The 14091-nt window shown below is 33.1% G+C and overlaps 1 protein-coding gene across 1 annotated transcript; it reads right to left on the bottom strand.

Annotated features, from left to right (window-relative positions):
* Window positions 1-12768: 12768 nt before the first annotated feature.
* On the bottom strand, window positions 12769-13709 carry LOC110101410. The gene is made up of 4 exons (XM_020829294.2): window positions 13555-13709; window positions 13298-13465; window positions 13129-13221; window positions 12769-13022 (listed from the first exon to the last, which is right to left on the bottom strand). The coding sequence occupies exons 1-4, from the start codon at window positions 13558-13560 to the stop codon at window positions 12966-12968; spliced, it is 324 nt and encodes a 107-aa protein (XP_020684953.1). The 5' UTR covers window positions 13561-13709; the 3' UTR covers window positions 12769-12965.
* Window positions 13710-14091: the final 382 nt, after the last annotated feature.

The raw sequence follows: 14091 nt of genomic DNA on the forward strand, positions 1-14091 counted from the left end.
ATGATAAATTTAGGCATGATTGTTATATATCGTACTAGAATGATGTATATCATATGGTATGATTAGAACCAAAATTTGAATTTTAAGATATTACCTAAATTGTGATTGGCGGCTATTTTGTTGATTATAACTGATTGTCTTGTATGATATAGATCATACAATATGATGAGTTTAATCAATCTTACTTATCAGAGTTGGCCTAATTATGATATTTTAGTTAACTGATTGTCCAGTATGATAAAAAACATATTGTACATTTAGTTCAAAAAATACAACTTATTTTTAACTCATTAACTCACCTCCTTGAGAGTGTGTATGCAAGGTTACATAGATTTAGGATCCACCAGATTACATGATTGACTCAAGAAAGGTAAAATGTAAAAAAATACTAAAAATATAGATTTTAATCCTAGTCTACCCAATCTTGAGCTCATCAAGGTTGCAAGAGAACTATTGACATAAAATGTTAGTGATCAGGGTAAAAATAGATATGCAATAAATTTAATTATGAAGAGATAGCATTGTGAGCAATCTAATAAAGTTTGTTATCATCAAAATTAGAAGACTTTTGTCTAGATTTGGAATAATCTAACATTTTATGAAAATGGAAAAAATTATTGGTTTATGGCTGAAGAGTGTTTTATTATTTTTTAATCTCCCTCTTTCTAAGTAATATTTTTAAATATAGAGGTGTTAAAATTTTTTAATTTTATTTTTATTTTAAAATAAAAAATTACAAAATAATAAAATATAAAAAAATTTATAGACAAACATGAAATTAAATGTTTTAAAGTAAAATACAATCTACCAATATATGCTACTCACCCTTTTGATATTATAAAAAGAAGAGGAAATAAAAACAAATAAATAAGAAACTAAAAAATAGCAAAAGTATAATGATCAAAAAATTAGAATAAGGTGGGGTCATGATCAGGCAGATTATGGGGTGGTGGTGGTTCGAAGTTCTAGTGGGGTGGTGGTGGTTAGAAGTACTGGTGGATCAAGACAAACTTGTTTCCAAGAAAAGCCATATCCTGATCATGTTACTGCTACTACTGTGCTATGTACTAATCAAAGATAGCTAATTCATTCTCATGTTGCAACTACTACTCAGCTATATAAGAGTAAAAAATAAAAAGAATCAGTCTTCTCATTGCTTGGGTGAGTCTTAAGTGTAGGACAATCAGCTTTAACATATCTCAGGTTCCTACATTCAAAACAAACTACATCATTAGAACTTTTAAAATTTTTGCTACCCTTACTTTTGTTCCATTTCTGATGGTGTTGGTGATTCTTCCTTAGAAAGCTTTTGAATTACCTAGTGATTAAAGCAACATCTACACTTTCAGACCCGGAAGAATTAGTATCCATATCGTTAGCTTTTAGCACCATAATTTTCTCCTTCTTCTCACTTGCATCATGTTATATTTAGTTTACCCCTTGCTTGTAAGCAATGAATGATCCAAGTAAGTTATCAACAGAATAAGTATTCAAATCCTTCGATTTAGTAATTATAGTAATCTTAGCATCAAAAGAAGAAGGCAAACATCTTAAAATTTTATTAACTCTTTTAGAGTTAGTTAGCTCTCTTCCTAAGGAATGCAATGATATGACAATTTTAGTAAACCAAGTATACATATTTGAAATTGATCCAGTTTGTTTTATATGAAAAAGTTCATAGTTATGCAATAAAATATTCAACTAAGATTGCTTAATTTCATTTGTTCCCTCACAAGTAATACACAATCTATCCCATATTTGTTTACCAGTAGAACAAGTTGAAACATGCATGTAACCTTTCGATTTCAAAGCAGAGAAAAAATAGTTTAAGTATTTTAGATTCAGTTGCGCTAAATCCCTATCATCAAAAGTCCATTTAGTAAAAGGAAGTTCAATTTTAATGACATTAATTTCACGTGATGGAGGTGAATATCCATCCTTAACAAGCATCAACATGTGATAGTCAATCAATTATAAAAATGTAGACATACGAGTTTTTCAAAAATTAAAAGGAATATTGTCAAACAAAGGTGGTCGAGTAATTAAATACCCTTTCGTAGTATTATGATTATCAAAGTTAGCCATAAATTCAAATTTAAAAGTTTTTAAAAACTCAATTTTATGAATCTCTCTGATACCACTTGAAAGTTCGTCAAAGATGTTAAACCCTAGTGAACTAGCCCGAGGCTAACTAAGAGGTGGGGGGTGAATTGGTGTTTTAAAAATTTCTTCAAACAAAATCACAAATACAACCAAACAATCACCATAGAAATTAATGTGTGGAAATTAAATGTGAAAAAATAATAAGAAAGAACACACCAGATTTTATAGTGGTTTGGTCAACTTGATTTTTAGATTCCTATTTAGAAAAAAAATGGATGGAAAAAGAATAGAAAAATATGGGACAAAAAATAAATCCACTTGGTTTCAGACTTGGAACAACTCAAAGCCATCATTCTTTTTGGTTCGCAAAACCAAAGAATTTTTCCAAGGGTCTACAAGAAGATGAAAGAATACGGAATTGTATTAAGGACTATGTAAAAAAAAATAAGAGAATATCCTCAGGTTTCGAAGGAATTTCTAATTTTGCACGTGTGATATATGTTCCTTCTATTTCTCCAAGTAAAGCCCTTCGCATAGCAATACCTATAGTATAGGCTTGGCCTTTCATAAGCGGGGACAGAACAAAACGACCATAATAAAGACGCTTGCTGTCTACTCTTGATTCAACACATTTCCACTGTAGTGTTCGAGTGCGTCCATTCCCAGAGCCTCTTCTCAAGGTATTGAACTAAATTCAGTGTCTCTCCTTTGATTCCCATAGCAAGACGGAGAAGCCCATACAAAAACTCCTTTCCATCGACCCCGGTGAGGCAGAGAACCCAACTCCTTTTGTTCCCTTCTGAAGTAGGCAGAGAACCCAACTCTTTTTGCTTCCTTTTAAAGCAAGCAGAGAATCTCGATTAGTTGCTGAAGTAGACCTCTCTCAAACCTCCATGGAATTAGGGATGATGATCGGAGAAGATGACTCAAATCTTTGCTTGGAGCAACCTTTGTGAAATCCCTCATAAACTCCCCCTCATAAGATGCTCTCTCTCTCTCTCTCTCTCTCTCTCTCTCTCTCTCTCTCAAACTCCACCCTTTTCTCACTCCCTTTCAAGCTCTCTCTTCAAGTTTTCCCAAAAAGAACGAAGCTACAATGGCTGCCAAAGACACTTTATAAAGTGTCTTAATATCTCTTAAGTATAAGGGCTCAAAATGAGCTCATTAATGCAAGTTGCCGACATTATCGTCCAGGATGATACTAATATCATCCTATACGATCAATACAATTTAATCCCAATCAGCAGGGAAGATTTGAGACGATCATAAGAAATTTGTTCTTATCGTCCAGGATGATAATATATCATCCTGGACGATAAGTATAAATCATGGAATATCATCCTGAACATCGCCCTTAAAAATAACTATCTGATGTCCAATCGTCCAGCGTATCGGTCAGGAAAATTTTACGATCGTCCACTCCGATTTGATCGTGAAATCAAGTCATAATTGATTTCCTTAAATTCCAGAGAAATTTTGGAAAAATTGACCTGAATCATCCTGGACAATATTTTATAGTCATGGACGATCCACCTGGATGATGTCCAAAAATAGGTTATTTCTAAATAAATCTGGCGGCAGATTCTTTCTGTTTTGAACCTATCATCCTGGCTGATACAAAATCATCTAGGACGATATGTTTTGCATAATGACGATTGCTTTAATGAGAATGCCCTAATTAGAGTTTCTGCTTTTGGACAGATTATCCCGGACGATGTTACCTAAAATAAAAATCTTTAGGGAGCAACAGAAAATCTTCCAAGTTACAAAACATCAGGAGCCACACAAAATACAATAGACTCAAGAAAGTAAAAAATTATACAAACTGACTCAGACCTAGTCTACCCAATCTTGAGCTGATTCCAAATTTCAGTACGATCGTGTGAACCTGAAATGTCATTACATAAGACAGTCGTAGAGAAATAAGAATGTTTGCTATCATTAAAATTATAAACCACAGATCCGCAACAATCTCCCGTTTTTTGATGATGGCAAATATTTCAACTTGAATTTTCAAAAAAGTAAATACTCCTAATCTCCCCCTCACTAGAATAATACTTTAAAAATAGGGGAGATGAAAATATTTTTTGTTATTTTTAATTTTTGAAAGAAAAAAGATATAAATACGATAACATTAAAAAATTCAACAATACGATCTCCCCCTTTGACATTATTAAAAAGAGAGGAGGCACAATTTAAAAAAAAAAAAACAAAAATGATCCCTGATCTAGTGTACAAAAAAAATATTCTTAAAATGAGAAAGTTACCTCTTGGTTTTAATCAAAAACTTAGTAGAATTGGATTGACAACGCATAGCCTAGAAAATGTTAGAAATTCAGAATTTGATAATTCAATCTCAAGTTCATTAAAAAGGCTCAAAAACTTTTTAATTCAATATCTAAATCAAGAAATAAATTAGAGAAAGAAACAATCATTTTTCAAAATCTCTTTTCATAAAATATATCTAATAGAAGATCAATGCACGATATGTTGAATAAAGAATCAAGATTTTCAAACTCAAGTATCAAAAGTATCAATGGTTTTCTTAAACTTTTAAAAAGTACAAGAATGGTAAGCATTAAATTTTGTGGACTCATTTTATGCCTCTTGACAATTGGTTGGCGCACTACGCATCTTTTGATACACTTTGTGTATTCTATATTTTCAATTTGGCGTCTTTGCGCATCTTTTAGTTTTGGCATCATTGACCTTTTTTTTTTTAATATGCTTCCTTTCTTTAATCTTAAAAACAAAAGTAAACACACCCTATTGACAAAGCAAAATTTTTTATTAGGAAAATTTTGAATTAGATTCAACAATTTGCAAAAGATTCCTACACGATAAATAAAATGTAGGGAGATAAAAATTTTAGTTTCAAAAATCAATTTAAAATATGAAAAAGATTTTAAATCAAAATTAGAATAACCTCTTTTAGGAAATAGAGATTGAGAGTAAAAAATATGAGTTTATTTCTTTTAACTATTTTAGATAAGTCAAACACAACTTACCAAAGATTTCAATAAAAAATAGAAAGTAGATTTTTCATTTTTAGAAAAATGAATGTGTGTGTTGATCAGAGACAAAATCCACGAAATAAGTAAAAAAAAAATTCAAAGAAAAAAAAAACACAAAATAAAAATGAAAAATAGAAACAAAACACAACAAAAAAACACAAACAAGGCTTTTAACCATTATCTTTCTCCTGGTCCGATGCTTCAGAAACCAGATCTGCCCATGAGATTTTTTGCCTTTCATTATTTTCCCAGTTTAAATTTTGCTTCGCCTTGTCCTTTTCTTTTGTAGGAAGAATTTTTAAATTATGGCACTGATTTTTCATATGTCCAGGCTTCCTACATCGAAAGAAAATAACGTTAGAAGAAATATGGACATCCTTACTACTTTTACCTTTTTTCCACTTTTGCTTATGCTTTGGTGAGCTTTGTGATTTGCTTGAAAAGTCATTGTATTTGTCACCAACTAAGCTATCTCTTTTTGTATCTTCAGCTTTTAGAATAATCGTTTCACCTACATCTAAAAGTCTTTGACCCAAACCTTGCTCGTAGGCAATGAGTGATCCAATCAAAATATCATTAGAATATTCATTCAAATCTTTTGATTCATAAATAGCAACAACTTTAGCATTGAATTTATCAAGTAGACAACGAAGAATATTGTTAACTTTTTAAAAATTTGAAAATTCTTTTCCTAAAGCATGTAATAATGTCACAATTTGAATAAACCTAGTATACATATCTAAGATCGCCTCATAAGGTTTCATATAAAACAGTTCAAAATCATACATTAACATATTCAACTTGGATTACTTGATTTCATTAGTGCCTTCATATATGGTGTGTAGTTTATCCCAAACTTCCTTACCAGTAGTGCACGTGGATACTAATATAAAATCTTCAGAATTTAAAGCACAGAAAAAGCAATTTAAAGATTTTGCATTTAATTGGGCATTGAGTTATTCTTCCCTGTTCCATTGATTAAAAGGAATATCAATTTTAACTCCATTAATAATACGTGACGGTGATGAATAACCAGTTAAAATCATATGCCACATGCGAAAATCAATCGATTGCAAGAAAGTAGTCATACGAATTTTTCTAAAATCAAAAGGAATATTTTTAAATAAAGGAGGTCTGGTGATTGATTAACCTTCCACAATATTATGATTCACAATATTATGATTTGAAAAATTAGCCATGGATTGAAATTCAAAAGCTTTTAAAAACTTATTTTATGAATATGGCTCTGATACCACTTAAAAGTGCTCTGATAGCACTTAAAAGTTTGTTAGGGATGTTAGGCCCTATGAACTAGTCCCGAGGCTAATAAAGAGAGAGGTGAATTGGATAACTTTAAAACCAAAGATACCCAAAAGAACGAAGCTACAATGGCTGCCAACGACACTTTACAATGTTCTTTGATATCTCTTAAATAGAAAGGCTCAAAATGAGCTCATTAATGCAAGTTTCCGACATTATCTTCTAGGACAATACTAATATTGTCCTGTACGATCAGTACAATTTAAGCCCAACCAGCCGGGATGATTTGAGATGATCATAAGAAATTTGTTCTTATCGTCCAGGATGATAATATATCATCCTGGACGATCAGTATAAATCATAAAATATTGTCCTGAACATTGCCCTTAAAAATAGCTATCTGATGTCCAATCGTCTAGCGTATCGGCCAGGACGATTTTGCGATTGTCCAGGACGATTTGATCGTGAAATCAAGACATAATTGCTTTCCTTAAATTCCAGAGAAATTTTGAAAAAATTTACCTGGATCGTCATGGACGATATTTTATAGTCCTAGACGATCCACCTGGACGATGTCAAAAAATAGGTTATTTCTAAATAAATCTGGTGGCAGATTCATTCTATTTTGAACCTATCATCCTGATCGATACAAAATCATCCAGGACGATGTTTTTTGCATAATGATGACTGCTTTAATTAGGATGCCCTAATTAGAGTTTCTGCTTTTGGACAGATCATCCAGGATGATATAAATATCGTCCCGGACGATGTTACCAAAAATAGGAATTTTTAGGGAGCAACAGAAAATCTTCCAAGTTACAAAACATCAGGAGTAACACCAAATACAATAGACTCAAGAAAGAAAAAAATGTACAAACTGAGTCAGACCTAGTCTACCCAATCTTGAGCTGATTCCAAATTGCAGTCCGATCATGTGAACCTGAAATGTCAGTACATAAGGCAGTCGTAGAGAAATAAGAATGTTTGCTATCATCAAAATTATAAACCATAGATCCGCAACAATCTTGAGAAAATAAAAGATCTTTTAAAGAAAGGAATCAAATTTTCCCTAATTTGTAACTAATCATCAAAGATCATCCATGTTGATCGACTAATCATCCTCTATGATCAGTTCATATTTAGCTTAATCAGCCGGGACGATTTGGGAGAGCTGGAAGATTAGAATGTTCCTTTGTTCAGATCATTCATGATGATATTATATCATCCTGTATGATTAGTTTTATATATCGAATATCATCAGGAACATCGCCCAGGATGGATGTCTGGATGATTAAAAAGTAACTTGATCGTTTAAAATGATCTCAAGATCATCCATGCTGATTAGTATAAAATGTCAAATATCATCCAGAACATCGCCCTAGATGGATATCATGATGATGAAAAAGATAATCGATTGTCTTGGATGATTAGTTCATATCAATAGACATCATCCAGAGTATTGTTCAGGTCGTTTAGGAAGAACTAAGGTTTTTTTAGCTGATCATCCTGAATGATGCTGCGATCATACAGGACAATATGATCGAGCAATCAAACAGTAATTGCTTTCCTTAATTACCAAATTAATTCAGGCATAATTGTGGTGCATCATCCAAGATGTTGTCCTGGACGATATCCAAAAATAAAACATGCCTAAAAGGTTGTGGCGGTTGATTTTTTATGATGTTAGCTTATCATCCTAGACGATGATAATATCATCCTGGATGATTTGCTTAATTTTGACTGTCTTAACCAGGATGCCCTAATTAGGGTTTTCATTTTTAATTGATCATCCAGGATGATTTTGGATCATCCCGCATGATGTGATAAAAAATAGAAAACTCTAAAATAGTTAAAAAAATTTCCCCAAGTGTGTGTGTTCAAGGTTACTTAGCATTACGACCCACATTGATACAATGGACTCAACAAAAGTTAAAAGACACTTGATGTACATTGCAAGCTGACACAGTCCTAATCTATCCAATATTGAGCTGGTTTTATTTGTAATTTGATCTTGTGGACCTAAAATATTAGTAGGTAAGGCAGTCGTAGAAAAATAGAAATAACAGAAATATTAACTATCATCAAAATTATAATCCCTGAATCTAGATTCACAAAAATTGCAAGCTCTACTTCCCTATCGTAGATGATTTTTGGTGATTTTAACTATTAAAAATTTCAAAATGAAAAAGATGGGGGCTCCATTCTTCATTTTAGCAAACTTGGGGAACTTCAATCTCTCATTTTTTATGGTCAACAAAATGATTTGGTTTCTGGTGGCCTCTTCTACACTTGGTTTAATAAACAAGAAGATAACCCCATTCATATTAAGCTTGACTATGCTTTAGTCAATGATGCCTTGTTAAGTGTTTTTCCTAACTCTTATTACTTGGTTAAGGAGCCTCACTATTTCTATCATTCTCTAATTATCCTCAAGTACTTCCGCAATCACTCGATACATCATAGGTTCCAATTCAAAAAAAAAAATAAAAATTGACTAATTTTTAAGAGTATTGGGATATACTCCTTAAAGTGTTTTTGGAACTTTGCATTGGTAACCCATTGGTGGATTTTTGCACAAAGCTTAAGAAGTTTAAAACATGCATTAAGAAGGAGCACTGGGCCACTTCTTCTATCATTCAGAACTCTTTGAATTACCTTACTAGTTAGTAAAAGTTATTCCCTCTCTACTGGATGTTGACTCTAATAATCCATATCTTAACTACACTCTTAAATATCTAAATTATAAAATTGTTGAGATTTACACCTCTTGGGCCTCATGGATTATTCAACATGCCAAAGCTAAGTAAAAAATGGCGATGATGATCTCAAATTCATATACTCCAAAATCTGAATAAGGAAAAATATTAATGGAATCTTAGCTATAGCAGCTTTGGATAAGAGTTCTAGTATCTTATCTAATATTGGTGAAAGAATTTCTCAACATTTTCATAATCTTTATAATTTTCCAGCCTGTCCTACATCGGATCTTATTAGCTTTCTGTCCAGTCCCACTGTTCCCCCTCATCTCATTTCTTTTTTTATTGAACCAGTATCCACTAATGAGATCAAATCGGCTATTTTTTTATTATTCTAACTCCTTATCGAGGCCAAATGTTTTTAATTTTCATTTCTTTAAGGTTAGATGGCATCTCATTGGACCTCATTTATGCAAAGCTATTCAAACCTTCTTCCTTAAAGGCTATATCCCTAAAAGTGTCAAGGCCACTACCATTGCCATAATTCCTAACAAAAGCCATGTCGTATCTATATCATATTTAAGGACGATCTCCTTATGTAATACCATTTACAAGATTATATCAAAAGGTTTAGCCTCTAGGCTTAAAAACAACATGTCTATCATTACTAAAACCTCCCATGCTTGCTTTATTCATAAAAGAACATCTACAGACAATGTAATCCTTGCATCTGAAGTTCTAAGATTTTTTAAAAAATGTAGTTGATCAAACTTTATGTGTGTCAAGCATAACATCAAGAAAGCATTCGATTTGGTCTCAAGAGAATTCATTCTTGCTAGAATGGCTCAAAAAAGTATTTCCCCTATAGTTATTGAGTGGGTCAACTCTTGCATTATGATTGTTCATTTCTCTATTTGTGTGGATTGGGCATTGGAAGGCTTCTTTCCCTCTTCTACCGGGGCTAGACAGGGATGCCCTTTGAGCCCATATCTTTTTTGTTTTACTATGAATTCTTTTTCAAGCCTTTGACTCTATTGTGAATGGGGTGGCTTTTGAACCTTTCAAAATTAAAGGTTTTTTGCCTTTCTCATCTCCTATATGCTGACGATGTTTGCTTTTTGGGAAAATAATCATCATTAATTACAATAATTTGATGAATATCCTTAGCAAGTTTGCTAACTCTTCTAGCCTTTTTCTTAATAAAAAGAAATGCTCTCTTATCATGCACCCCAATGACACTAACTCAAATTAAATTTTATCTACTCTCAATACCACCAATTGCCTTATCAAGATCTGTTATTTGGGGATTCCTATTTCTATCAAGAGGGCTTGCATTTTTTGTTTCTCTCTGCTTTTGGATGTCATTTCTAAAAAGATTTTCAGTTGGAAAGCAAAACTTCTTTCTTTTGTAGGTAGATTGTATATTTTTAGATATACTATATGGAATACCATTACCTATTATATTTGTGGTGCTATTATAGCCAAGAGTTGTTATAAGAAAATTGATACACTCTCTGCTAGATTTTTATACCATGGCGATTTAATGGGGACGAAATTACATCTCATTTCTAGGAAAAACACTTACAAACCTAAGGAGGCTGTTGGTTTGGGGCTCCCCTCCATCAAATGCCATTAGATTTGCTATCAATTGCTCTATCATCTCTAGGATGTATATTGTACACTCCCCCTTGCTAATTGGTCATCTTTCATCTACTACTCTCCTTGGGAACCTGCTTTTATGTTGGCCACCACATGGTGGAATGTACCTGTGAAACTGCCCATTATGCGAAAGGGAGTTTTAATTTTAATGTCGATGCTAACTCAACAATCTCTTTATTATGGGATTATTGGTGCAATTATGACTGTTTAAACAATTTACCTCATAATTTTGCTATTACCAATGCCTTTTCTCCTAAGTCACTTGTCTCAATTATTCTGGACTCAAATGGCTGGAAATTTCATGTGGTTATTAATGATCCAATCCTTCGCATTATACTTGCTACTCCAATTTGTTTCGATGCTGCTGGTTTGTTATGGAAGAATGGGAGGGTTGGATGTTTTGGTGACATTTTGCATGACTTCTATTCTAACAAGAAAGAGGTGTTTTGGCACAAAATGTATGGCATGGGCATGCTGCTATTTGTTTTCAGTTTATGGTTAGATAAGCATGGTAGGTGGGCATAAAACTTCTAATGTGTTCATTAAGCATAATATGCAGGTGGATCCAATGTGTTGTTTGTGTAATGCAATGCATGAAAGAAATTATCAATTATTCTTTGATTTAGATTATACATACTCCATCATTACCAATATCATCCCATGCCTTAATTTTTTTCCTTTTACAACCAAATTTAAATCAGATTGCCATTATTTTCAGGGATAGAAACTCTTTTTACCTGCTTGTGCTTTGTTGTTCTGTCTATCATAAATGGAGAGAGAGAAATGTCAGAAAATTCGATAATAAGCACTATAGTAAAGCCACATTTCACATCTCTATCTTTAAGCATATTTTTCTGAAAATTTATAAATGGAAGAATGGGGATAAATATCTGCTTAATGGCTCATAATAAATTCTTTGTTTGTTGATCTGGTTGCCTTGTTGTGTTCCCTTGTTACCCTATTTTAGAGAATTGCTCTAGATTTCTCCGTTGCAGGCTGTATGGAGTTGCCTTTATTTTTTCTTGCCCGGATCTGATTATTCTTAGCCGATTTCTCACATGTTGGCTTTGGGGTAGTCATCTCTATGCTGCAATTTAACCCACAGATGGTATGGAGGTTTCTGTTTGTATCTTGGACTGAATTTCCATTGCGTAGATTGTGGCCCTCGTTTCACTGCTGCAAATCGTTGTTTTGATTCTGAATGGTTTTTTGATGTCATGGATGATGATGTTTACCCGTCCATGTTTTTCCCTTTGGATGGTCTTCGGGCGACCAAGCGAGCCACTTACAGCTGATTAATTGATTGATAACTCATGGAACTTGTGTTCTGGCATTCAACGGATTTTGCCTTTTCACATTTTTTGTTTATCACTTTTTATTTTGTGAGATAGTTTTTGGTTTTTCTCTTTTTAAGCCTTTGCTCAAATTTTGCTCGAGCATTTTTTGCTCCACTTTTTTTTTCTTTTTGTTTTTAACTTGTAATTTTTCTTTATTTATCCTTTTGTAGTTTAATGAATAGGCTTTGCCTCTATTTTTTTCATATATATATATATATATGAATTAGCACGATCGCATATCTTTCTTAATAGCTGAAATATTTTGAATGGAAAGTGTAGTACCATGGAACGTATTCTTATGAATATATAGAGAATCATATCAAGCTTAATATTTTGTTATGAAAGAAAGCAATGAGCATCATCATTCATGTTCAGTACGGATCGCTAATGAAAAAAAACAAGGCTGATTTAAGAGGGGGCTTGCAAGTTCGCCTCCAATCATGTATTTTAAATAAATGCAATATAAGTTGAAATTTTTTTATTAGAACTTTTATAAAAAAAATTAATTATATTAATAATAAATTAATTATTCAACTTCTTCGTGAAGTGTAAATATTATAAATTAGAATCTTTCTATTATGTTATATATTATCATTTTAAAGTAATAAATTTAAATAAAAAAAATAAATTGTCAATGCCTGATAAATCATGAATCAAAATAATTAAAGAAACATTTAAAATTTTAATTTATGTCCAAACTAGATAGAAATTTTTGCTCGGCCACTGATTTCTGATCAAACTATTTACATGTGAACAGTACTTAAAAAAAAAACACTCGACATATGAAGCAACAAGTGAATAAATTCCATCTCATACTAAATCCATGAAAGATGGAAAATAAGAAAGTAAAGAAAGCAAAAAGCAAGATAAGAAATTGGCCTAGCCCTATTACAAGTTTAGGGGATGCAGTTGAGGCCTAGACATCCGGATACCAAATTTTTCAGCAGCCTCTTCTGCAAGAAAACAGAGTCATATTGATAGATTAAAAGATTCCAGCCATCAGAAATTCCTTTTACAGGATTGGAAATTCTACATACACAAAGAGAGAGAAAGAGATACCCTTTTGGGTTTCTGATATAGAAGTTCCTGTGGAATCTTGTACAAATCCTCATCCACTGCCTTGGGAGCTCCACTGCAACTTCTCTTCCTCACCTGAAAATCCACAGAAGATTTACTTAACTGAACTAAAAACGAATAAAATAATAAAACTAATCTCCGAAGGGCGAACCTTTCTGCGACATAGACCGCCTTTGAGATAAGCAGAGTCCACCGGCATGGCCATAGGCACTTGAAAAAGATCTTCCTCGCCGAAGAAACTTGCACGGGTCAGCCCTGGCTGGACAACATGCTCGCCGTTGTGCCAGCTCTCAAACGCCGGTATTTGATACATCTTCTCCTGCATGTAAACATGAAATGAGATTTCCAAGAGCAGACGAAGCATAAAAGATGTTAAAATTCATATCTTCTACAAAGGAACTCACTCACCCCCATTTCTGTTGCTCAGGAACGCGCAAACGCAGCACAAACATCAATATAGGAAGATAAAGGAAAGAAGAGTCAAAGGACGGAAGTCTAGGGGTTGGAGTTCAGAGAGAGAGAGAGAGAGAGAGATGCTCTGCTTGCTTTAAAAGCATGGCCGGGGCCTGGAGTGCTCTGCTTGCTTTAAAAGCATGGCTAGGCTCGCGGTCGAGGGAAACAAGTGCCTACTCTGTGTTTCTCTCACTGACTCGCATTATTTTTCTGCTCGGCTGGTGTCGTTATCGACACTTACAACCTCGGGCTCATTCCTCTGGACCACCGTGCCCCCGCCAATTCACGTGCGATTGAACTGAAAAGAGTTGGAATGCCTTTTAACATTTTATTTATAATTTTATATAAAACAAGTAATCTACAAATTATAGTTAGACTCATACTGTATGGGCACATAAGAAACTTGGAAAAAGAACAATTGACCAAATTCAATTGTACATATAGAGTGAGGCCGCCTCTCATAAAGATAGTCAAGAGTTCTCGCAAATTACT

Source organism: Dendrobium catenatum, unplaced genomic scaffold (genome assembly GCF_001605985.2).
Source record: "Dendrobium catenatum unplaced genomic scaffold, ASM160598v2 fragScaff_scaffold_853, whole genome shotgun sequence".
Taxonomy (NCBI): Eukaryota; Viridiplantae; Streptophyta; class Magnoliopsida; order Asparagales; family Orchidaceae; genus Dendrobium; species Dendrobium catenatum.